We start from the raw sequence: 26,396 nt of genomic DNA on the forward strand, positions 1-26,396 counted from the left end.
ACATTATCCCAAAATACCAATTGTTGTGGATCTGTTTTTGATTCAAAAGGTTGGATCTCAGATACCACTGGTAAACACTTGAAGCAAACAAATATAAGGCAAAAAAAACCCATGCTTTTTGTTTTAGTGTTAGGTGAATGGAGAATGTACTCCGATTAGATGCAGCAGACAACAAAAACTCAAACTTTGCATGATGTAAGTGACCGGGAGAGGATGATGACCCTTTGAATTATAAAAAAGGAAACCATAGATGGCTTTGAGAAGTAGCCTCTGGTCTTCCAATATCTCTACAATAAAGACTATTATTCTTAAATTTGTGTCATAAGTTGTCATGATGCCTAAAATCCTGCCTATCAATTAATGGGGGTTAAAAACCAATGGGAAAATTATAGTTTGTGGGAGTAATATATAAGCTTACTTAGTAGTAAGTAGACTGAAATTTCACACAAAAGACATCTATACCTATTGACACAATAGACACAAATACATATGCCTTTATCCTCCCTTCTTCCAAGGTCACCAGGACCAAGGAAAATGTTTCTGGCCAGACTGAAAAAAACCCAGGATGGCCTGATTAACCCATGATCTATGTCTCTTATGAATCTTGGATGTGATTTCTTTCAGACATGACCCGGAAGTGATCTATGCTGCCACAGGCAATAATAGGAGATCCTAACCAGTTACTCCACTTCTGCATCCCATTTATGATTTTTCTGGTTTTTGATGAACAAGATGATTGTCTTCTGGTGGGCAGTATTCTCTCAGATAATTTAAAAAGAAAATCCTAAGATTGCTAGAAATCAGCAACTTATATGTCCAGTGACTAGTCTTGATTAAAGAGATATGGAAGCAGTTGGTTTTCATGATTTATAATTAAATTGATTCCCCATTCCATTCCAGAAACCAGGCAAACACACAATTTAAAATGATTTGAAATATAATAGCTAATTTGTGCTATTATTAAATATTTGGACAAGTGACTTCCTTTCTTTGGATGAGTACTGTGGTTGCTCTCCTGTCATAGACAACCTTTGGCCATTCTGTTTTTGACCTTCTGTAGATCAACAGGATGAGCAGGAACGGATCGAGGAAAGGCTGGCTTATATTGCTGATCATCTTGGCTTCAGCTGGACAGGTAAAATTAGTGTGACTCATTTTCTCAAGAAAACTTGCTTTGTTTAAGTAACACAATTGCATTAGCCAAGTGTCATTAACAATGAAAAGGTTTTTTTTTCTTTCTTTCTTTCTTGAGGAAGACCATGTGGAATAGTGAAAAGAATAATAAACTCTGAACTAGAAAATCCAGGACAGGCCTTTTATTATCTCTGGAATTTAGAAAGATAGAACTTTAAATTGGGGGTCTTTGAGAATATACCAGATGTCACTGTCCTCCAATGGGATCTATGGATATCCAAACTTTGAGGGGATTACTGTGTTTCAAAATCACTGTTAGGTGTAATTGTCACAAAATTTAGTTGGAGATTAAACCTAGGGCTCCTTATTTTAGATACCTTATATCAGACATCTTCATTGTAAATAGAACTAAAATTTGCCTTGGATGCATGTTGAAATACATATGAATAAGACGTTTCACTAATTTCCTGAGAAATTAGGATATTTAAGTATAAAAACTATAATGTATGTAAAATTATTTTAAAAAGTGAATTATAAAATCAATATGATGAATAGAAATCCATAAGACCCTTAACAAAGATAATTAATAACAGAGCAGAAAGAATAGTCATTTCCTCACTTTTAAACATTTTGAAGTAGTTGTTATATACTGATCAGGTTTTTTTAATTGAGGGATTTAGGAGAAGAAAGGACATCAAAATATCCCTGATGGACTAATTAAATAGATGACATTCAGAAGTATTTGTTTCTTAAGTATGTGTGTGTTTGTGTATAAAACGTAATATCTATATATTTGTTGAAAATTCAAACCCCACAACCATACAGAATGGTATAAAATTACAAGTGTATGTGCTCGCTTCAGCAGCACATATACTAAAAGTGTAAATAAGTTTCTTTTACCTGCATCTGGTCTTCAAGCTTCATGCCTCAAAAGTAACTGCTTACACTTTCTCGTGTATTCAGAAAAAATAGGCCGTACCCACATCTATGTGTACTATTTAAAAATAAGCACAATTTTCCTCAATAATATTCCCTGTGAATATTCCATCAGCATAGACATATCTATCTCATTCTTTGAAATGTCTATTTAGTTTTACTGTGTGAAAGTATCATAATTTTTTTTTAAAGATTTTATTTATTTACTTGACAGAGAGAGAGACAGCGAGAGAGGGAACACAAGCACGGGAAGTGGGAGAGGGAGGAGCAGGCTCCCCGCCAAGCAGGGAGCCCGATGCCGGGGCTGGATCCCAGGACCCTGGGATCATGACCTGAGCTGAAGGCAGACGCTTAATGACTGAGCCACCCCGAAAGTATCATAATTTTATCAGTGGCTTTTATTGCTGGACATTTAGATTGTTAATGACAAACATCCTAGTGCATGGTGTATTTTCATGAGTATCTCTATAGGGCATATTAATAGAAGTAGAATTGAATATCTGGATAAAGGGTATGTGTATTTTTAATTTTGAAAGATATTGGCCAATTGCCATCCAAAGAGGACTTATTTACACACACATACACACGCACACACACATACATATGCACACCACAGTGTATAAGTGTCCATGTACAATGTTAATGGTAGACTTTAAAGGAAAATTTTGTGGCTTTTTCCCTAGGTCAATTAATGCTTCCCAGAGCTTTTATTCAAGTGACACCAAATTAAAGACAGGAGCTTATCCAACCAACATAATATAACCACAGCCAGTATTTATCCAAGTATCCAGAAATAGGATTTACAGTACTTAAAACATTAGTTAATGATGATTGAAAGTGAGAAAGTCTATTACTTCTGTTTTCAGTCATTTATTTTCCATTATCTTGGTTAAGAGTATAAGCCTGTGTTAATGGTCCAGTCTGCATTTTGGAATTAAATGGGCCTGAATTATACATGTTTTATCATCCGTTGCCTCAAACTTAGTGTTTCCACTGTGAACGTGAACAATTCTATACCCAGTTTTAAGGAGAACATCCACAATTAGGGCTAGAAGAACAAAGGCATCTTGAGAGTTACTTCTAATACACAGGGGGGAAAATGAACCCTATTACAGCAATACAAAGAATGCATCATTTACAAAATCACAGAGCCAGGTGTGGAGACTCGAACTTCGAAGTTCAGGTGTTTATGGAGTCATATTTTCTTTTCTAGAATTAGCAAGAGAACTGGATTTCACTGAGGAGCAGATTCATCAAATTCGAATTGAGAACCCTAACTCCCTCCAAGACCAGAGCCATGCGCTATTGAAGTACTGGCTAGAAAGGGATGGCAGGCAAGCTACAGGTAGGTGGGGAGCTCTGTGTGAAAAGCATTAGGCTAAAGGTTGAGCTATAAGTCTTGCTCAACAAGCCCTTTCCTGCAAATTCAGTAAAACAATAAAATAACGAATGCCATCAATCTGAAATACTGCTGCAAGCAAATGAGAGCAAGCTATGACATTTCTAAAATATGCATCTTGCATAACATTTCTTACACTATATTCCCATGAACATTGTCAATTAGGGGAAACCCCGGCTGCTAACAGGAATGTTATTAAAGTCCTAAAATTTTCTAAATATCGAGAGTGGACACCGTTACTTTGTTTTATTGGTAGCGCATTGCCTTCAGTTCCTACTTCCTTTACTCCTAAATAACGTAAATGAGGGAAAGATGTCATGTAGATATTCTTTATAATGATTTGTATATAATATTCTGACCACATCAAATCAAATGAGAAATGATAAAGACCATTACTTCGTCTCATTCTTCAGCTAGTCTAAATTTGCTACTTCCTTTTATGTCTCTCTGAAGATCTACCTATAGACCTCCTTTATTTACATCCAGTCTACATTTGCCCTTTCTTCTCTTGCCATTCTTCTAGGTAGGATTGCCAGATTTGGCAAATAAAACTAGAGGGCACCCAGTTAAATTTCAGAGAATCAACAAATAGTTTTTGATTTTATTTTTTTTAAGATATTATTTATTTATTTGACAGAGAGAGATAGCGAGAGCAGAAACACAAGCAGGGGGAGGGGGAGTGGGAGAGGGAGAAGCAGGCTTCCCACCGATCAGGGAGCCCGATGTGGGGCTCGATCCCAGGACCCTGGGATCATGACCTGGGCTGAAGGCAGCCGCTTAACGACTGAGCCACCCAGGCACCCCAACAAATAGTTTTTTAGTACAAGTACACTCCATGTGATATTTGGGATATACTTATACTTTAAAATTTGTTTGCTTGTTTTATCTGAAATTCAAATTTGACAGTGTCCTATATAATATCTGGCAACTCTACTTTTAGGGCCTATGCCTATGCTGTCCCACCTTTTTATGCATTTATCTTTCCTATTTGCTTATTTTTTACAAAGACCTTTAATTAAGCTTTGTTTCCTATACAAATATCAAATTTTAGTAAGGCAACTAAATGAAAGAGATCTTAAAAAGAGTACCCCTCAAATGTAATAAATGCATTTTCTCTAATATCCCAGATACCAGTCTCATTGAATGTCTCACCAAGATCAACCGAATGGATATTGTTCATCTCATGGAGGCCAGCACAGAGCCTCTCCAAGAGCGCATCAGTCATAGCTATGCAGAAATTGAACAGACAATTGCACTGGATCATAGTGAAGGTCAGACAATTTGGGTGTGTGGGTGTGTTGTATCTGTGGTTAATTCAGGCAACTGGACCAAATCTTCCCTTTTTTTAGAGGGTGGTCTATGGACTTTGGTGATCACACATTTTTCTCATTTTATAGGTACCCATACTGCTCATTCTTGGTTATTTCACCATTGTCCTAACCATTTGGGACTGCTATAACAAAATGCCATAAACTCGGTGGCTTAAACAAGAGAAATTTATTTCTCACAGTTCCAGAGAATGGAAGTCAGAGATCAGGATGACAGCACAGGTTCTGGCAAGGGCCCTCCTTTGGATTGCAGATGGCTGTCTTGCTGTGTCCGCACATGGGGGAAAGAGAGCTAGCTAGAGAGCTCTTCGGCCTTTTCTTATCAGGGCATTAATCTCGTTCCTGAGGGCTCTACCGTCATGACCTAGTTACAGCTCAAAGGCACCACCTCCAAATATTACCACATAGGGATTAGGTTTCATCATATGAATTTTAAGGGGATAAAAACACTCAGTCATAACAACATGGATGACCTATCCAGTGCCCTTGCCTCAGTTCCTTGATGGCACTTCTGATACTTGTGCCTTGTATTCCAAGTTAGCTACCCATTTCAGTGCTCACAACCAAGACTGTATCATTACCACTGACTATACTACTCCTGCGTCCTAACTTGAAGCATTACACTTACTTCCTCTTTTGCTTCCACACTAACAATTCTTCAAACCCACTGGGACCTCCAGCCATTGGCCCTACCACCTTTTCAGTACTAAAGTTTCTCTAATCCATTCTCATTTATTCACATGCTCATTCACTCTCTTTCTTCTTCTCTCTCATCTCTATTTTATACCGAGAATTCTCTTCTTCTTTCCAGCCTCCAACATTTTTCTCTTCTCCTTATTCAAAGCTGATGACCAAGCTTCATATTTCTTAGAAAAAATAAGAATCGTCTGAAGCAAATGTCCATATTCTTTCACAAGATCTACCAACCTAAGTGCATCTCAGTGCCTATACTCTACCTTCCCTCTGCTATGAAATGTCTTTGCTAAAACCATCATCTCTTCTTTTGTCCTGGATCTCATCCCTTTTTATCCAATTAAGGACCTCACTGCTGTAGTTGTCCTCTGTGGCATCCTACAACTAGACCATGCTCAACAGCACGAAAACATGCTTTAATAGAGCCCATCTTTAAAACTACACAAAGCAACTCCTTTCACTCCATATTCCTCCTTGTATGATTGTTCTGTTTCTCCGCTCATTTTATAGAAAATCTCTTCAAAAATATAGTCTAAATTTCCTGTATCTGCTTCAGGTCTTCCTGTTCTCTCTAGAACTGTCTCTAGAATCCATGCCAGTCAGTCTTTTGTCATCACCACCCAACAGAAAACAATCTCATAAAATTCACCAAGTATTTCCTCATTGCCAAATACAGTGAGTAATTTTTCAGTCTTCACCTCATGTGCCCCTTCGTAACATTTGACCAAAAAATTAATCTCTTCTTAAAATGTTTTCTTCACTCACTTTCCATGCTACCCTCCCTTCATGTTTTTTTCCCTCTATTTTACTGGCTATTCTTCCTCAGTTTCTTTCTGTGGCTTCTTTTCCTCGATTTAAATGATGGTGTGTCTTACTGTTCGGTGAAGGCTTGTCCTATCTCCCATCTCTCTCCTTCTTTTATAAATCCCAGAGACCTTGCCTCCCTGCTGTTCCCTGGGTACCCTATGCATTCTCAGGCTCTGGGGCTCTGCTACTTTTTGTTAACTCTACTCTAGAGTGTTCTTCTCTCAGAGCGTCAATACCTTTTTCTCTCACTTACTTCAGGCCTCTGCTCAAAATCATCTCCTAACAGGACTCTTTCCTGACCAATCTATCTAAAATACTAGCCCTATTTGCTCTATACTTTTACCCTGGTTTCTTTTTCTCCAAAAATTTATCATAAATACATATCTGCAGAAATAAAGGTTCGGCGAGGACTTTACCTTGTACACTGCTACGTGTGTAACATCTAAACAGCACCTCCTGCGTAGCTGATAATATAGATCTGCTGAGTGAATAAATTAATACATGAATGTCAGTCATTTCTCTGCTAAAAATTTTTCAGCGGTTCCTCATTGCCTTGGATATAATAAAATTCCTTAGCCTGGCTTGAGAGACCCTCCATATAGAGGGTACTCACCTCAGAGCGTTGTTAATACAACTTAATACTTGCAAAACACCTAGAACAGTGCCTGACACATAATCAGTATTTAGAATATATTAGCTATTATTATTCTTAAGCTCTAATTCTTCTCACCACTTACAGTGTATGCTTCAGTACCTCAGTCGATGCGTCCTTGTCATCAGGCCTCCTTAAAATGTCACACCCTCTGCATTTCCTTTCCTAATTCTTTAGCCCTGAGTTGGGTGGCCCTGCGTTCATTGGCTGGCACCGTGGCCCGGTCACTCAGCATTTTAATAGACTCTTACTTGCCTGAGATTCGCTCCGCTAGATGACCTGCATCTTGAAGGTCAGCTGTGTGGGCGTGGATCTATCACAGGATGTGGCTCATTAATAGTTACTTAATAAATATCCATTTAATGTAAGTGAGCTTCGATTAAATACTCAATTCAAATTGTTCTCCCCCGTAGGGTTCTCAGTCCTTCAGGAGGAGCTGTGCACTGCACAGCATAAGCAGAAAGAGGAGCAAGCTGCTTCTAAAGAGAGCGAGCCCTGCGATCACCCTCCCATTGTCTCAGAGGAAGACATTTCCGTCGGTTATTCCACTTTTCAGGATTACATCCCCAAAGCTGAGGGGGACAGCTCAGCAACAGAGCTCTTTCCGCAAACTCACAAGGAGCAAGTTCAACAGGATTTCTCAGGGAAAATGCAAGACCGGCCTGAAGAGTCATCTCTTGAGTGTCAGCAGGAGTACTTGTGAGTTTCAAAAGAAAGCCTGTCAAATGTCATTCCAAGAAACAAGCCAGTAGGACAAGAGTGCCAGGCGTATACCGCTGGAAATTGTTGTCAAATAACCCCACCAATAACAAGGGCCAGAACCACAGACAAAGAGCAAAAGATTTGAGACGTAATTGTGACCGCATTGTGTGGGAGATCTGCTTGAACCAACTTCCAGTTCTGTGACCTTGGGCAAGTCCCAAAGCCCTTTTGGTTTCTGTTTCCACATCTCTAAATTATAGTAATTTATACCCCCTGTTCATCTCCTAGGGTCACAGGTCAAGGATGTGCCCATGAAAGCATAATTTCAACTATAAAATTTCACGTGGACCTCACTCTTCCTGCTTCTAAGAGTCCTGCCCCTCACTTCTCTGTGATGCTCTGATACGTGCCAGTTGTCCTACAGCTCATTCAGAGAGTGAACAGCGACAGGTGAAGAGTGTAGGTGATAGGGGAGACAGCCCTCAGTGCATTTCACCAAAGCGATGGGGTGCCCAACAGTACAATTGGAAACACAGCACAGATTATTCACACAGAATGAAAGATCATTAAAGTGAGGTGGGATGCGGTCAGAGTGGGAGTAAAGGGAAGTTTTCCAGAAAGCTTCTGGCTAAAGGAAGCTACTACAGAGCAGGCAGCTCAGAACTCAAGTTCTGGGCTTTATAGAAGCAAAGGAGAAAGAGAGTTGTTTAAATGGCACTTGTTATTTAGAGAAAGAAAGTAGATCGTGCAAAAGGCAAATGCATCCCCAGCCCTGGAATCTGAGAATAGTGTGTCAGGAGATTGCATCATAGCATTTCTCTTGTCATTAAGTGAGCTTTGTGCTGGGGTCACTGGAACTTGAGAAGAGGGTGAAATGGGTAATAAAATCATCCCTTTTTCCACTGAGCCACCTACCAACTACCTTTAGGTTTTAGGGGAGAGCAGAAAGAAGAGAGAAAGAAAAAGGAAAAGGTGGGAAGCAAAGAGGGCATATCAATTTGGGCACTTAATATCTATGGAGTGACAGAAATTTGCAATAAGTTAAACAGAAAAAGCAGAGAATTTTCTTCCTTAGAAAATGAGGTTACAAAGATTGCCTTGGAGTAACTCCAAACTGTATCAGTAGAAAAAGTTTTAACCAGGTCTTTCCATCAAGTAATACAGTTTTCCAGAGGTATAATAAGACTCTCCATATTTACAATTATGATAATGATATTAACATGGGGTTTTTAGATTGGTTTCTAAAAATTTTCCCCAAACTTTGATTCTTGCTTCAAGAGCCTTATTATCTACAGATCTTTGTTATATAAACCTCCTCAAATCTTCAAGATCACCTTGAGTTATCAAAGAAAAGATGAAATTATAATTTATATACTTTGTAGAGATTAGGAAATAGTAATACATTTTGGGATAATTTTTATCTTTAGAATACATCTTTCCCAGTCAATGCTAGATCATTGATTTGTAACTCTATATGATATCTTACATCTGATTTTTATTCAACTTTCATTTCTTGGCCACATTTACAAAAGTTATTTTGACTTCCATGGACCATGAAGATAAATTCCATTTTTCCTTCTAATTCCCTTGCTTCGGCAGGAGGAGAAATGCATATGCTCTCATGGTATAGCTTGGCTTTTCCGTTTCAGTGTGACAACCCCAGGGACGGAAGTGTCAGAGACTCAAAAGACTACGGCTGTATCTGGCTCTCCCAGCAAGACCCCTGAGGAAATTAGGACCCCTCCTGAGGAGGAGAGGCCATACCTCCAGACCCCAACATCTAGTGAGCAGGGAGACTCTCCCATCATACAAGAACCCGAAGAGCCCCCAGAACACGGGGAGGAGAGTTCTCAGAAAACCAGCCTTGTGATAGTGGAGTCTGCTGATGACCAACCACAGGCCCTTGAAAGACTCGATGAAGATGCAGCTTTCCATAAGGTAAGAATCTCCTCCGTTTCCTTGCCCATAGGCAGCAAAGCTACAAACCTTCCCCAGTTTCCATTTCTCTGATGGCTTATTTTTTCTCTGAAAAAAATTAACCTGGGTCATGTGAACCCCTCAATCCCTTTTAAACCTGGGGACCAGAGAATCTAGAAAAAAAAAAGATACACAGTCCAACTCTAGCTATTTGACCACGAGCCCTAATTTTACAATTGGAAAACTTTTTGCTGAGGAAAATGAACACCGGGGTGAAACAAGATCCCTGATGTGGCTTTTCAAAATTGATAACCATGGGCGTGCAGACTAGTGAGAGGGATTCACAGGGCCTCAGGTAAGTGCCGGCCATGGCACCATGTGGGAGCCAGACTCTGGTTAGATCTGTCCATGCAGTCAGATAGACTGTAGATATTCAGTGGGGTTTACCTCCCCAGACAAATTTTTCTCGTTAAAGGAAAGGTGATTTCCAAAATAGGCCTCCTTATGTCTATTTTAAGAATGACTTTGACAGAGGACCTGGTACCTAAACTTACTGCTGATTCAGAATGTCAGAATCCCTGACAGGGGTAGGAGCTGACATCAGTCACACTGTTTCCTTTGTCATTACGTGTGTTTTGATGTTGCAAAGAAGCGTGGAGACCATCTTAGAAATTCATTTAAGCCATTTATTCTCAAAGTGTATTCTAAACTGTTCATGTTCCTCAGCATTAATGGCGGGGATTTGAGCCCTCCTCAGAGCTCCTGAATCGAAATGAACCTCAGAGAGGGAAGGGGGACCCAGCATGTGCATTTTAAATAACTCCCTAGATGATTCTCATGCACACACAAAAAAAGGGCCAGAATCTGTTTGCATTAAACGTAATTTAACATAAATTATATATTTTTCCTTCTAGAATTCAAAAACATTTTCTACATCAAAGTGTTTTTAAAGCATTAATATATGTCTCAGTAGTGAAGAATGAATTATGTAAAAGAACTGAAACTCTTTGGGGAAACGAGTGATACAACTTATCTGTGGGCTTAAGGCCTACATTTATTTTTCTTCACTATGAGGATGACATCTGCTAGCAGGATTTGTCTAAAATCATAACTAGAATTAAGAGAGGTTCAGGCAAGTGAGAACTGTGTCCCAATTTTGGCAGTTATCTTAAATAATGAATTCATTCCATGAATGGAATTTTATTTTAAGTTTACCTTTGCACAGAATGATTCATCTCCCAAGTTCTTGGCTTAAATGAATTCTAGTAAAAATGTTTCAAAGATGCTATCTGAACCCAGAAGCCTAAGAATCCACTGGCTAAATTAAGTATAGATTTCAAACAGTTATTTGGATAATTCATTTATTTTTTCAGTGCACATAAATTTTTGATAAGTCCTTCTGTACTCCACTTTATACACAGGTCTGTTCCATTCTTGATGAATATCCGATTATTTCTGTGATGCTTCCTATTTTGACCCTTAACTTCTCATGACCCTATCTTGAGGATCCAATTTCAGTCACTTTTCTTGCTGATCGTATTTCTAGGCAGCAGATTCCTGAATGTATTTAAAGTATAATTTGGTTTAGATTTTACAGGTTTTAGCAGAAAAGCATATAGAAATACATCAGATATTTAAAAATATGTTGAAAAAATGTCATTGAGTTTTCTTTAAAAAAAAAAAAAAAGCAACCTATTAGGAAAGAGTGATGTGATAGAATGCTCCCAAGTTATATGTTCTAATCTAAAATTATGTTTTTAGTTCCATATCTGACTCTGGGCCAGACCCATAAAATCAGACTGGCCAGTGCATCTTAACTTCTCTGCAGAATGAGTCTGATGTTATTCATAGGCTGCCTTCTTTGGTGACAGAGAGGCGCTCTACTGGCTAGATAACAGCTATTCGGAAACTGTTTTTGCAGAAAGTTCTGCTACAGGCATAAGTTATTTCTCTACCTGTGGGTTAATCATTCCAAGCCTAAAGCCTGAGTGTCAATGGCTTATCAATGTTTTTTGTGCTACTTAAGTTCTGTGTTTACATTGGTCATTTATCAGGAGTTTAAGTCCAAGAAGTGATGTGGACAAGCTGCATATTTCTTCTGACAGATTTTGACAGATGGGCACTCAGTTTTCAGAATTCCAGAATTTTTTTTTCATTCATTGAACAAAAAAACTATATTCGTATCGAAGTGTGAGACAGACACACCTGTTTGCCCTGCTGGCTTTTCCACCAAAGCCTCCAGGAATGAGACTTTCAGAAAACAAGTGTGAACTAAAGCAGAAACCAGTAGTGAAGACATTCCTTAGCATGTTAAACAAAACAATGCTTCCATGCTTCCACCAGGAGCTAACAGAGGAATTAGGTGAGCTGGAGACCAGCTCAGATGAGGAGGCGATGGTAACTACCAGGGTTGTCCGCCGACGAGTGATTATTCAGGTACCAGCTGTTACCTTACTGCACGTCCGGGACACTTCTGTCCCCATAACCCGTAGAGAGTGATGGACCTGGAGCAGTGAGGGCTTGGCATGCTCTTTAGGTAGTGCATGGCCATTCAAAAGCAGATCCCTAACTCTCCTAAGTTTGGTTTGTTAAAAACAATGCAGCGGTGATGACAGTGGCAGCCCGCCTCCAAGAGAACGAACAGCAAGAGCAAGAGCGCTTCTTCCTTCCGCCCACCTCACCTCGCTTGTCCGTTTTTGTTTGTGCGTTTGTTTTACACCTAACTGTGGTCCAGTTCCCCTAAGCATGTTATTACCCACCTTTTCTTTTCTTTCTTTCTTTCTTTCTTTTAAACATACTACTCGACAGGACTTGGCATCTCCACAGTGCTTCCCAGTAGCTTCCTTCATTTTCTAACATGGCGCACCTTATAAGCCCTTGGGAGGAGTTTCTCAGAATTGGTGCCAAACACTGAAGTGACCCTTTTTTCTCAACCATTTAGGGAGATGATATGCCTGACATACCCCCGGAAACAGTCACAGAAGAAGAATACATTGATGAGCAGGGACACACTGTGGTCAAGAAGGTACTATCCTAACGTGGTTGATTTCGAACCTCCTGCTTAAAACGTATCTGTCCCTCGGTGCTGCCCCTCAAAAACAAGATCCATGAATAAAATATCTTTCAGGTCACTAGGAAAATCATTAGGCGGTACATATCCTCTGAAGGCACAGAGAAAGAGGAGGTTACAATGCAGGGAACGGCCCAGGGACCCATCAGCATTGAGGAAGGAGATGGCTATTCCAAAGTCATGAAGCGCATTGTATTAAAGAGTGACACCGAACAGTCAGAGGTAAGATCATCTGCTTCTCCAACCTGATTTTATGGAGAAGTGTGAAATGGAGTCGGAAGAGGTGGGTGTGACTGTTTACCCACATTGGCCCCACTGCTCCCCCTTATCTGGCACCCTGCTTTCAGTTTGCACATTCATTTTTTTCTTCATGATTTTGTGGTATTTTAAAACAACCACCGAGGAGATCTGTAGCCATTATACTCGTGATCTCTGTTTGGTCCTTCTTATTTCTGTTTTCTGTTATGGTTGCGTACATACAACAGAAATCCAAAAGTCAAATTTTAAAAGGACAGGAACCCATTGGCGGGCAAACAGTATGTCACAGGAAGCCCCCGTACAATTGTGTCCTGGGCAGCGTGGCAGCCTCTGTAGGGCCCTGTAGATCAATATTTGATATTTAACCTTGTGCATTTCAGAGTCACTAAAGCCGGGGTCCAGAAACTCCCTGACCTATAGTTTTCTTTCTTTCCATTCTACTCTCTTTGAGGAATGTTTGCTCTCTATGACATATAATTTGTGACATCCTCACTGTTTTGCATTCATTCACATCCTCAAAATGTTGTTATTATGCACAAAGTTTCTCCAGAAATCTACTTTTTTGGTTTGTCATATCTTTGAGAGTTTCTCCTTTGGGGATTAATTTCATCTTCATAATGCCAAAACCATTTAAACGTGGAGGAAGGGTTCATCAATAGGCTGTTATGTCCGCATTGCACTGAGCAATCGGTTCTTATTCACGATACTTCCTGATGGTTTTTCGTTCAGGTGACTCATGAGTGGTTGGTTTGGTCCTGTGTACATGGAGTTCATGACAGAGGCATTACCAATTGATTACAGGCTTTTTCTTTCTTTTTGTAACTGCTTCTCTTTTCCAAAATACTGTTTTCTGGAAGACTGGTATAAACCAGTGTAGGGTTTTGGTTTTTTTACATAGAAAAATTAATCACTGTGACCTTGTGGCAGTCAGAAACCGTGTATCATGTGTCCTTCATCCATTAGGTAACTTTGTCTGAGCCCAGCATTTTGTCCAGTACCTCACAATTTCAGGCTGAACCAGTGGAAGGCCGTAGAGTCAGCAAAGTTGTTAAAACAACTATGGTACATGGAGAGAGGATGGAGAAACATCTGGGTGATTCTAGTTTAGCCACTGATCTTCCTTCAGCCAAAGATGACTTTGAAGAGGTATAGAAGCATTATCACTTTTGTGTTTTCGTGTTGTGTATGTGTATTTTATGTTTGCTTTGTGTTTAAAAAGAAAATGGTTTATCATTATGTCATTCCATATATGTATTCGTGGAAGGGTGCAGAATAATTCAAGAGGGTAGAATTCCTGCGTGAAATAACTTGTACAGTGAGGTAATGTTTCCACAACTTGTGGTATTCATCATTATCACCTTAAATGCTTTAAAAAAATCTAGATGACCTGGATTCACTTCAGCTGAATCAGAATCAGAATCTCTGGAATTAGGCCATGATTGTACATCTTGCTTGGAAGACCCAGAAGTGACTTCCCAATTAATAAGAGAAAGAAATAAATAGGTTGCAAATTGTCTTTACTAGCTAATATTCTCAAATATTTCCAAAGATTGGCATTAAAGAAAATTCAGTTTTATTTTAAACCTAGAAATAAAATAAGCATTTATAATTATTTAAGTTCTGATTTTCAGTAATTAGAAAATGGGTCCACGGTGACAGATCCACAGACCCTTACTAGGATTCAAAAATTCAAAAATTCTGAAAACCGAGACTTGTAGGTTAGTAGCAAGTTAATTTGGGAGTAAAATTTAATATGAACTGACATGGAGCTATTAGGACATGGAGGGGTTTTTAGTCCTACCTAGAGTGAATATTCACATGCTTTGCTTTTGATATATTTATGAGATTGATTACAGGATGCTGCCCCAACCCCTTCTGGGATATTAGAATATACAGTGTATATATCATATTACCTTTCTAAAATCCAAAAAGAAAAAATTCTGGATTCTGAAACACATCTGGCCCCAAGGGTTTTGACTAAGGGATTGTGGGCATATGCAAATATCTACAAAACATTTTTTGCTATTGAGACATTTTGAAGTTAAATGATACATGTGTGTCCTCTTCTATACCCACAATATGCATTGAGATTATATATGAATGCATTGAGATATGAAAAGCATACCTTATTTAAATACTTTTAAGGAAAGTATCTTGCCCTTGGATAATCAGAAGATGAATTGTGTGAGTTGTACACTTCGGGCCTTATTCACTTGTTGCTTATTTTGCCTCTGATCGTTATATTTATCGGTAGAGTCTCCACTGGGGAAAGGAGGGTGAGATGAGGAGAAAATTAAAAGTCACTCAGTACAGATGTTATTTACCAGCATTTATAAAGCATGGTAGTACATGTCCGTCACAAATAGGAGAAATTTAAATAAAACTCAATTCTTATACTTGATCCCGAAATTATATTTATTTATTCTTTCAAGTATAGCTTTTCATACTTACTATTGATTAAGCACAGGAATAGATTATTTTTAAGTCTGTGGTTTATGATGGGTTTTGTCCTGTTTTCTTTTTTCTTCAGGCTTTGAGTTATACAGGTAGCCACATGAAAGTGCACTTCCCCAGTTTAGTAGAGAATGAAATCCTGAAAGAGGATGGATCAATAATTAAAAGGTTTGGGTTAGCATGGGGTTATGCTTTGCCAACTAACACCTGAAATTTTTTTCCAATTTTAAGAAAAGAAAAATAGCCCCTACATATACCCTAACGTCCCTTGGGAACTTCCAACTCTCTCTGTATTGTACACTTTTGTCAAGTGGTAGATCTGTCAGTGTGTCATACCTATAGTGTCCTCTTCATGCTTTGAAAGTAATAGCAAGGCTTGGGGAGAATGAGACACCTGTTTACACAATCACTCCTTGGGTTTTAGCAAGTCATCCATTTTGCTGAGGCCAGCTGAGGTGGGCTCTTCCACTGTGTTGATAGATTTGGAGCACATATGAAGAGGAATCTAATCAGCTGTTCACAAATTAATCTTGTGACCAGCTACCTTCAGCTCAATCTTAGCAAATCATAACTGTGTGGTACATGCTTTTGTTTTGTTTTGTTTTGTTTTTTTTACTGCCTTCTAAAAGCTTTAAGCTGTTTCATGATCCCGCATGTGAATGGCAAATAACATGAGCATGAGTTTGATATCCACAAACCTGAATGTACCTAGCAATGCTGAAACCAGGGACTCTACTAAGTTAAAGTGCCATAAAAGCAGTAAGCAGCTCACTTTTATACTTATGAAAGGGGACCAGCTGTGAAACTCTCTGGTTAGCCCGTCCCTATTACCTATTTGATGTATGAACTTGAGAACCCTTGCCTCTTGCCTCATCTCCTGGCCCTTCTCTTTGGTCCTCTAGCAGCACCATGCTAATAAAGTGCCCTCCACTTCCCAGGGAAAAGACACAATGGAAATTCAAGTTACTATTGTGCTTTTCACTTCGTTGTGAAGAAGAAAAAGATTGTCATTTATAGTACTCTACAAAGCTATTTTTAGCCTGTAGAACATAATAATTAGGAACAGTGAATTAAAGGTTCTGTCACAATTCCGCCCTCCAATCACACGGGAACAACAGCAGCAGCTAAGAATTTAAGAGTGTAATTGCTCAGAGAACTTTAAAAATGCTACGTAAATTAAGGATAAAGTGCCTTTTATACTCTGAACTTTTAAGTGTTTTATTCAGTTACTCAGACAAAACCACATAAACCATGTACACACCCTAGCATCATGGGATCTTTAAATTGGAATACATTTAGAGACCAGTTAATCCGAAGTTCTCAGTTACAGCTGGTGAATTTGAAGCCAGGGATATAGACAACTCAATTAAATTCTATAGCTATTTAGTTCTGGAATGTATTTGTCATGTATAACACTTTTATCTTGTACGAAGACATTTTATCATACCCACTGCCCCCCGATCTACATATGAGTAGATTCATTCCACTGCTTGAGTTATATGCATATGCATACTCATAAACACATTCATCTACACATATCTGCACAAAATATCAGGGTTTGCCCTGTGATAGAAGCTTATTGCCTGCCCCCCACACACACACCAATTACTGAAGGCTTCTCTTAGCTCTTGGCAGAAATAATCAGATATTTGCCTTTTGGGAGAAGAAAAATATGGGTGCTGAATAGTTAGAAAAATATGATCTGGTTTCAATCATTGGAACCAAATTTGACGTTCTTATTAAGAGGAACAAATTTAGTGTGCCTCGGTGGCTCAGTCGGTTGAGCCTCTGACTCAGGTCATGATCTCAGGGTCCTGGGATTGAGCCCTGCTTTGGGCTCCATGCTCAGCAGGGAATCTGCTTGAGGATTCTTTCTCCCTTTCTCTTCCCCCAACTCTCTCTCTCAAATAAATAAATAAATATATATTTTTTAAAAAGGAACAAATTTAAGTTTGCTTTCAGATACAAAATAATTCATGTGGTATCAAAGGAAGGAAGAGAACAAGAGAACATGAGACAAGAAGGAAGAAGGAGCCCAAAAGAAAGCTGAAAGTATTTTGGCTAATAGAAGTCTTTAAAAAAAAAATCAGGATGATCTTCAATGCATGGCAGTGTTAGAAGGTAGAATAATGATAAGGACAGAACCTCCAGCTTCTTAACACTAGGAATCCGTAAGAAAATTGCTGGGTAAAGTCACAAAAACTGCTCATTTCTCCGTGGTTTTCAGTGAAGATGCATGGCATCATGGTTACAGATTCAGGCTCTGGAATCTTGGAGTCTTGGCCCCACTTCATACTAACTGTGTTATTTTGTATTTGGAGCATTGCTTAAAATCTCTGAGATTCATTTTCCTTATTCATTATAATAATAGTGCCTGGCACATAAAAATGTTCACATATTTACAGAATGAATAATTATATTTAGAAGTAGTGAGAAGAAGAGAGGGTGTACAAATTACAGCATAATCATTTTCAAGTAGGGAGACGGGAAAATGGTAGTACAAAATATCACAGAACATCAGAACCCCTTTTGTCGACTAATCACTATTCAGGAGGGAGCCAAGAAAGCAGCAGACTGTTCAATGGCATAGAAGACCAAAAATGGGCAAAGTCCATGGAGATCTGAGCAGATGGAGGAAGAATTTGTCTCTCGGTATTTTTTCTCTTTCCTCTCTCTTCCCCACCATCTCTAGATGAAGTTTTGACACCTGGGCAGACCCTCATCTTTCACTGGTAGTCACCTTCCTCTAGGCTGATAGAATAAGATTCCGGTTTTTAAAGATCCGTGTCTCATGGAAAAGTTTTCCTAGAACAGGATGCAACTCTAAGGATTAAGCTGGCAGCTAAGGTGTTTAAAAAAATCAAAAACTATTTTTCTCAGCCTGTCAAAAGGTACATATGGAATCCCTGTTTCAGGATGAACCGAGCTCTTTCTTTCTTTCTTTTTTTTTAAGATTTATTTGTTTATTTTAGAAAGAGAGAGAGAGAACGAGCAGAAGGGGCAGAAGGAGGGAGAGAGATTCTCAAACAGATCCCTGCTGAGCGTGGAGCCCAATGCAGGGCTTGATCCCACGACTCCAAGATCACAACCTGAGCCACAATGAAGAGTTGGATGCCCAACCACCTGCGCCACGCAGGAGTGCCGAGCCAAGCTCTTTCAAATCAGTGCACCTTAAACAAAACATGAATGATTATATGGTTTCTTTTGGAGAGAATCGTATTAAAGCATGGTTTTATTTATCTGAAATAGTTCTTAAAGTTTTAAAAAGATATTCTTTGTTCTGAAACACTTTAAAACATTTCATGACTCATGTCAGATAGGAGCGGCCGCGTTTAAAAGAAAGATGTGGAAAGATGGCTAGTGTAGAAGTATCCAGAGGTAGGGCAGTAAAGTACTTTCATGTCATGGTTATTTAGCCCCATTCCGAAGATGGTGGCTGCGTTTTAGTGAAGAAAGCATAAATCTCTCTTGTCTGCTTTCCTCCAGGACAACAATGAGTAAAGCCAGTACACAGAAGAGGGCTGTGGTGAAGGACCAGCATGGAAAACGCATTTACTTGGAGCACCTGGAGGATGTACCAGAAGCACTAGACCAAGATGACCTCCAGCGCGACCTCCAGCAACTCCTTCGGCATTTCTGCAAGGAGGACTCGAAGCAAGAGGCCAAATGAGGGGCTGCCCAGTCCTCACACCAGAAACCACACATTCACTCAATATGCAACTTCCCGTTTCATTAGCAGAGTGACCTACCCGGCCTAATGGGATACCCTGACACTTCCACTTTTAGCAAATACACACTGCATTCTGTTTCAGTTTTTCCCCCCGTCCTCTTTAACTGTAAGCTAATTTGTGACCAAAGATAGCATCCTTCAGTCTGGATGCTGTATCCACTACTTTGTTGTGTCTGTGCTAAATTGAGAACTGGCCACCTCCATCGTTCTTTGCTCCTGAACAAACTCCATGAAAATCCATCGATCAGAAGAACTTCACCTACAGACCTCTTCAAGTGATGATACCTAGGAGTCCTCCCGAGGGATATCCTTGTACCATGTATATAGCTCAAATGCTCAGATGAACAACATATTAAAATTAAAACCACTGCCTATCATAACTACACTGGGCATCATGGAATAAAAGGCCTCTAGAAATTTGCTGAACAATGGTTAATTAAGATATTGCTAACACAATCGAATGATAATACAGTTCTACCGCAAAAGAAGCACTTCAGACCTACCATGTCCTTAGAACTTCCAGAGTAGCCATTGCTCCTAGTTAAAGATGGGTTAATAACCTCAAGGAACTATCCTAACTAAGCACTTAATGCTGGTGCTGGCCAGCCTTGATTTATGATTCTCCAACAGCCACACGCGGGAGGGAAGAAGGGGGGAGCAGAAGGCAAAAGGAACAAAACAATGAGGTATTCAGCTGCTAGCAGCCACATCCTGTGGCATTCTAGCATCTTCAGGTCTTTTAGATTTTGGACACATTGGCAGGGTATTTTAAAAGCTATAACTACTGTAGTTTTCCAGTTTTCATTGCTGCTTTAGCAAACCACGCTGTCTTATTGGTGGTACTTTCTTCTGGCCACTGCACTGTAGATAATTCATTGGAAACAAGAATTACCCTACACTACGCAAAAGGTTAAACTCCTTCACCATGTTGGAGTGGTTCTCCCCCGCCCCGGGTTTATATCTTCTCTAATACCTGCATGTAGCATTTAAAAATCAAAACCACAGTCAAAACTCCTCTTCTAATCACACTGATGGTTTTCATTCTTTTGACCCTGAGCAAGCACTTTTCACTTTCCGCTAGGTCTGTTTTTTAGCTTGCAGACAAGGTTGAGAAATCTTACAAATTTGGTTTTGGTTAAAATTTTTGATTTATTTATTTGAAATCCAAACTCCCTTGGAAACTCTTAAGTGCATTTGTGCACTTTTTTGTTTGTTTCAGAGAAGGAACTTTAATCATCTGAGTGATTTCCATGTCCTATTCCTTATTCCTCTAGTGGTTGAAGCTGTGTAGCATTTTAACATATATATATATTCACAAATATATTCATATAAACAATATACATTTCGAATCAGTTATTTGTTAAAGAAAAGTATATTCAATGAAGATGAAATTTAAAAAAAAAAAAAGTCTATCCTCCAGGGATTGAACATTTTCCAATTCTATCTGGTCTTTTCCTGTTGTGCAAAAATGACTCATTGCTCCGAATGTCAAAAACAAATGTGACAAACAATGGCACTTCATCATTTCAAGCAATGTTGCCAAGGGAGAAAATTTCCTGGGAGGGAGGTTTCCCACAAGCCAAATCTCTTAAAGCCTCAAATGCTAGCACTTTCTGGCAGTTGGATAGGAAATAAAGCTTTCTTTGGCAGCCAAAATGAGAGAGGCTCATGGTGAAACTTTTTGAGACACACCATGGCCTTCTTGTCAAAACCTTCACTGGAGCTCAAGAAAAGCATTTCTGTTGTGTTATTTGCAGTGCAGATGATGTCTGTGTAACAACATAATGGTTATTCACCTTTTTTTGATTTTTGATTTTTGCTGTGTAATCAAAAAACTTGAATACTGTGAGAAGAAGTGAATTTTCAGTTGATGAATCAGCATCTTGTTCCCATGGTGATAACACTAATTGAATATATCTATGAGGGCATGTATTAGTTAATGGGAAAAAAAAAAATACAACACTAACAATACATAGCTGCAATGTGTACAATGGCTGATTTAATTAAATAAAATGTACAAGTGTTAAATGTGGCAACAGTGATTTATTCTTCTTTATCACTTAATCTGTGATTTCAGGAGATAAGATTATTGAAGAGATGACATGGATTTGAAGCCAAAAAGGACACAAATCGCTCTTTTCCTTGTAGTTTTTATTTAGTGACAAATATGCTATATGCCCCAACACTGTTTTAAGCACTGAGATGAACAGAGTTTGTCCTTGCCCTCAAAAAACTTTTGTTTTTGTTATGCAAAAGGAGAAAGACAAAGATTTATATTTAGTTTTGGGATCGTTAGCAAATAAAAAATAGCAACTTCGGGGCTGGGAGGAAATGAGGAGAGGGTCACCAGGGATTGATAAGGCAGCGAGGCCCACCGGGCAGGATTCTCCCATTTCAGTTCTCATTTATAAGGCAGTGGTGCTCCGGAAACACCTTCCTTTGGGAACAGCATTTCGCCGGGGGTGGGTGGGGGTGTTATTTATCTCATAGCCTGAGAATTAAACATTAAATGGATACATCAATATAAATAACAAAAGGGCAGAAATACACAAAACTGAAATCAGTTGTATTTGGAGAGTTTTTGGTTTTTGTTTTTTGAAAAATCCCTGTAGTGCTGCTATAATATTTTTTACTGTAAAAACAGTACAAAAAGACATGGTTAGGAAATCGAGTAGGTTTTACATATTTAAAATGTAAGGTGGGGCAAACCCTCCAGACTGAGGGAAGATCATGCACATCTCACAGATGACTTGAATTAGGTATAAAGAGGTGAAAATTACATCTAAGCACACTGAAACCAGCTTGAATTGAATTTGAACTTCGGTTGCTAGTGGTATGATTTAATTTATGTCAGCATGGAGGGTCTGGGTGTGGGCAAGGAGACCAGCCCATGAATAAAACAGATAAAGAGAATCTAACCAAATATTTAATGAGAACCAAAATCACTACAAGGTTTTCTTGAATAATGGAAAAAAGATGGTCAGCTTGCTTTCATTATACTATGAGAAAATAATTGTTTAAATGTCTTTGTCTTCAGCTGCCACTCTCTGCTTAAAAATTATACTCTTTTCCTTCAGTTAAGGTCTGATTTCTGTTTCTGATCTAATTAAAGCTAGAATTACAATCTTAGAGTGAACTACCCACGTAAATATGTAATACAACCTTTGTTTCACTATGGTAATGGAACATTTGAGAAAATCTTTGAAATATCTTAAGAAAAACCTTTATTCCTAACTCCTACACACAAATTATTCTTTTTTGGTTAGACTCAGACTCCCTGGGAAAAACAAAAGTACTCCTTTATTTTAAATAAGCTCCACAGAGTGGAATAGATGATACATGTGAATATCCTGTGGGTAGAGCTGCTATATTTGGTGGGCAGGGGCATTTGAGAGTGGTATTTGTAATACTCCAGCGGATCCCTTCATCACGGGGAATGTTCAGTTGGTAGGTCCCTGAGGTGTTTCGGTGAGGTAATGTGACAAAATGGCGAAATAGGGGATCTCGGAGCAAGATTGGATTGGAATCAATCCAGCTACGGCAGTACTTAGGCGACTTTGTGCGAGTGTACCCTCTGGAATCCTCAGTAAAATAAAAGAACAACACCTTAGAACCCTCTCGCCATACCAGATGCAGGGAAGGGCAGCAAGCCCTGTGTCATCCCTTTAATCTGGAAGTGCCATAGGGGCCTATGTGTCCTTGGAACCCATGAGATATGGACCTATATTTGTGACCTTCCCCCTCTTTGGGAAGGGTGAGCCTCAGCGGGGCAGAGTTGAAGGCTGTCACCCCTCTAGATTAGAAAATAGAGTTAACCACTTCCTCTTAGGCTCTCCCAGGACAGTTTTTGTCAGTCAAGCCCCCTTAGTTCACTTCCTACTCTGAGGAAGTGTTCTTCAGGATCTCTTTTTCTCAGCAGGCCTTCATAACTCAGTTCTGGTTTCCAGTCCTTCTTCCAATGCCCTCCACATACTCTATTTTGGGTTTTCATTTTTTCTTTACCCTCAAAGCTGAATTAGATAAAGCCACCCAAACTCCCCTACTGAATGTTCTCTACCGGTAACTGGTCCAGCGTAGCTGCTGCAAAGATCTGTACTGCCGGGGCCCTGGGCTGGCCTGGAGGTGGGGAGGAACGCAATGGCGGTCTTTGTGGGTGTACAGAAACAACTGAATGACCATGTTGCATGACATCCACACCGGGCCAGCTTTTCCTGGGTGTCGATCAGAACTCAGTTCTGATCCAGGCCAAGAGATAGAATTTTCGTGGCATTAGTATAACAGCATCTTCTAGATGAGCTGGACCTTCTGTGAATTTTTCAAGTGACTCACAAATATGCACTACCTTCAACACCTCTCCAACCACGCTGTCTCACCCCAAAGAATCAGAGGGACAACTTAGACTCATTGTTTGAACAATCCAGTTACTGTTCAGACAGGTGTATTAGTTTCCTAGGGCTGCCATGGCAAAACACCCCAGAATAGTATTTATTTTCTCACAGTGCTGGAGGCTAGAAACCTGAGCTCAAGGTCTCAGCAGATTGGTTGCTACTGAGGTCTTTCTCTTTGGCCTGCAGATGGCCACCTTCTCGCGGTGTCCTCAAGTGGTCTTTCTTCGTTGCGAGTGCATCCCTGGTGTCTCCTTTTGTATCCAAACGTCCTCCTCTTATCAGAACACCAGTCAGACTGGACTAAGCCCACCCAAATGGCCTCCTTTTAACTTAATCACCTCTCTAAAGGTCTATTTCCAAATGCAGTCACCATCTGAGGTCTGAGACGTGATTGTTTCAACCTAGGAGTTTGGGGAGGACACAATTCAGCCCTTAACAATTGGGTTTAGTCCAAAAAGCAAAGCCCATGAGATATTCTAAGCAGGTAAGGATTTAATGAAGGGAATTAGAAACTTATACAAATGTTGGAAGAGAAAAAAAATGAAGGCAGGGAAGGTGCTGCTGCCTTGAAGAAACCCACAGTGCAGAAGTCAGAGCTCCAAACTGCCATTGATGGGTTTGGCTTCATGTAGCAATGAAGTCTATGCTTTTAGGAGAATGCCCAGACATAGCTGCCCAAAACCCTTCACCTGTCTTCTGCCAAAGTCCTACACACTGCCCAGCTGCCTCTGAACAAATAATTGTTTTCCTTTTCTTTCCCTTTCAAACCTTGGGCAAACACTTATTATTGGCAGAATCTAACACATAACCCCACTGGAAAGGGATTCCAAGGAATATAGTTCTGAGGATCTTTCCTCAACCTGCAGAGAAGAATGTAGAATAGGGTGGGAAGGATGCTGAGTTGGTAACCATTAACCATAGAGGTTAAGCCACAGAAGAATAGTCTTCATCCATCCACCAACTCATGCATTCATGATCTACTGTATTCCAGGCATTGTGCTCAGTGCTCAGGTAGATTGAGGCCAAGATGACCATGATTTTTATTATTGCCAGTCACCACTGAAAGTGCCCTTGAGACATCTTTAGTTTCTACCACAAACCTATGAAGTAAATACAGATGAGGAATCCAAGGAGCAGAAAGTTTGAGTATCTTACCCAAGATCATGCAGCTAGAAAACAGCAAATCTGGGGTAAGAACCCAAGCAAATGGCTCCAACAGTAAACCATTCTCCATCTTTGAAAGACAATCCTTAACTCTTGAGTTTATAATCTTGCAGGGGAGATATATGGAGCCAATAAGTTCACAAATAATTGATTAATTAAACATTAATTTGCTTTGAGAGAAATACCTTTTATACAAAGTAACAAGCCCTGTTCAGTACCATTCTCATTTCTATGCTTCTGCAAAATATCTTCCTTTTTTCTCAAACCTACTTTCCCTTCCTCACCTACCTCGTGCTCAGCAGATGACCCTGACTCTGTTTTATAAGAAAGAAAGTGTGAATGGGCATGAATTACTTCAATGCTGTATGGGTCAGGGGTTCTCTAGAGAAACAGAAATAATAGGATGTATGTGTATATAAAGAGACATTTATTAAAAGGAATTGGCTCATGTGATTATAGAGATTGAGAAGTCCCACGATCTGCAGTCAGCAATCTGAGACCCAGGAGAGCCAATGGTGCAGTTCCAGTCCCAAAACTGACAGACCAAGACCTAAGAGCTGATGTTTCACATCAAGACAGAAGGCAGGAAAGGACTGATGTCCCAGGTCAAGGCAGTCAGGCAAGAAGAGTTCCTTCTCACTCAAGGGAGGGTCAGGCTTTTTGTACTATTCAGGGCTTCAGTTGATTAGATGAGACCCACCAACACTGGGGAGGGCAGTTTACTTTACTCAGCCTACCAATTCAAATATTAATCTCATCCAAAAACACTCTCAGAGACATATTCAGAATAATGTTTGACCAAATGTCTGCCACCCATGGCCCAGACAAGTTGATGCATAAAATTAATCATCGCAAGTGTCCTTCCAATTCCTACCTCCAAAATTATGTATATCTACCTCCACTCTAGCACATGTTAAAAAAATCTAACAACTTTAACAGATCTTATTGGTTTTATTCAGAGATTCATGAATTGGGCAGCATCCTATCTAGCAGATAGAAAGGAGCTCCAAGGAGCTGTACATCTGCCCAAAATTAAGCACTTTTATAGGCAGAAGGGAGCAGGAACAAGGAAGTTATACTAGGCAAAAAGTGGGTTAGTTATTGCAAAGTTACTTTCTTTTAGGGGATGGCTGGGGTCTATCAGGCAGACTACCTCACTAGCATTGATCAGGAGATTCCTTACTGATGTTTAAGATTCCATTTCTGGGAGACCTGAAACTGTAATTGAGTCTTGATTTGGTGATGTGGGACTTAGCATCAGTGCCTCCATTTTGCACCTGTGGTCTTATTTTTAACACATTCCTGGTTCTCACCAATGTTCTCCATGTTTCTATCTCCCAGCTGAGGTGTACATTCAGATTTCTCCTGGTTGCAGAGAAAAAAATTATCCTTCAATCCTAGTTTTACATCTAACTAATGCTTTCTCTGTCTCTCTCTTTCTCTCTCTCTCACTCTTTCTCTCTTTCGTTTTCTTTTTTTCTCTTACATATGCTTCCCCAGTTTCTCACAGTGCTTCAGGCTGGCTTTGAAGAATCTAAAAACTTCATGTATTAGAAACTATGGATCTGGCTCAGCAGAGGTCACAGGAAAACTAAAAGCCTTAAATGGAAGAGTCATAATTAGAATGCCTACAGTGGCCAGACAGGAAAATAATGTATGAATTGTCTGGCGTGGGAAATAGGAACTAGTGGCAGGAATAGGGAAATAGGCCTGTGGCAAACTTAGGAGAGCATGCTGCATGTTATATATATTGAGATAAATATA

At 39.5% G+C, this 26,396-nt stretch overlaps 1 protein-coding gene across 40 annotated transcripts in view; it reads left to right on the plus strand.

Moving 5' to 3' along the window:
* ANK2 (ankyrin 2) overlaps positions 1-21,108 on the plus strand; it is a 628,385-nt gene extending 607,277 nt beyond the window's left edge. For 37 of the 40 annotated variants that reach the window (XM_078069115.1, XM_078069120.1, XM_078069117.1 and 34 more), the window contains 9 exons: positions 1,061-1,135; positions 3,284-3,415; positions 4,597-4,740; positions 7,363-7,648; positions 9,301-9,589; positions 12,510-12,593; positions 12,696-12,860; positions 13,860-14,042; positions 18,837-18,992. In XM_078069115.1, the coding sequence (XP_077925241.1) occupies positions 1,061-1,135; positions 3,284-3,415; positions 4,597-4,740; positions 7,363-7,648; positions 9,301-9,589; positions 12,510-12,593; positions 12,696-12,860; positions 13,860-14,042; positions 18,837-18,851 (1,373 nt within the window). In that variant the 3' untranslated portion in view covers positions 18,852-18,992. Of the gene's footprint in view, positions 1-1,060; positions 1,136-3,283; positions 3,416-4,596; positions 4,741-7,362; positions 7,649-9,300; positions 9,590-12,509; positions 12,594-12,695; positions 12,861-13,859; positions 14,043-15,426; positions 15,519-18,836 lie in introns of all 40 variants that reach the window. The other 3 variants (XM_078069150.1, XM_078069126.1, XM_078069129.1) reach the window with 3 other exon arrangements.
* The last annotated feature ends 5,288 nt before the right edge of the window (positions 21,109-26,396 follow it).

This window comes from Halichoerus grypus, chromosome 3, assembly GCF_964656455.1.
Source record: "Halichoerus grypus chromosome 3, mHalGry1.hap1.1, whole genome shotgun sequence".
In the NCBI taxonomy this organism is placed as follows: domain Eukaryota; kingdom Metazoa; phylum Chordata; class Mammalia; order Carnivora; family Phocidae; genus Halichoerus; species Halichoerus grypus.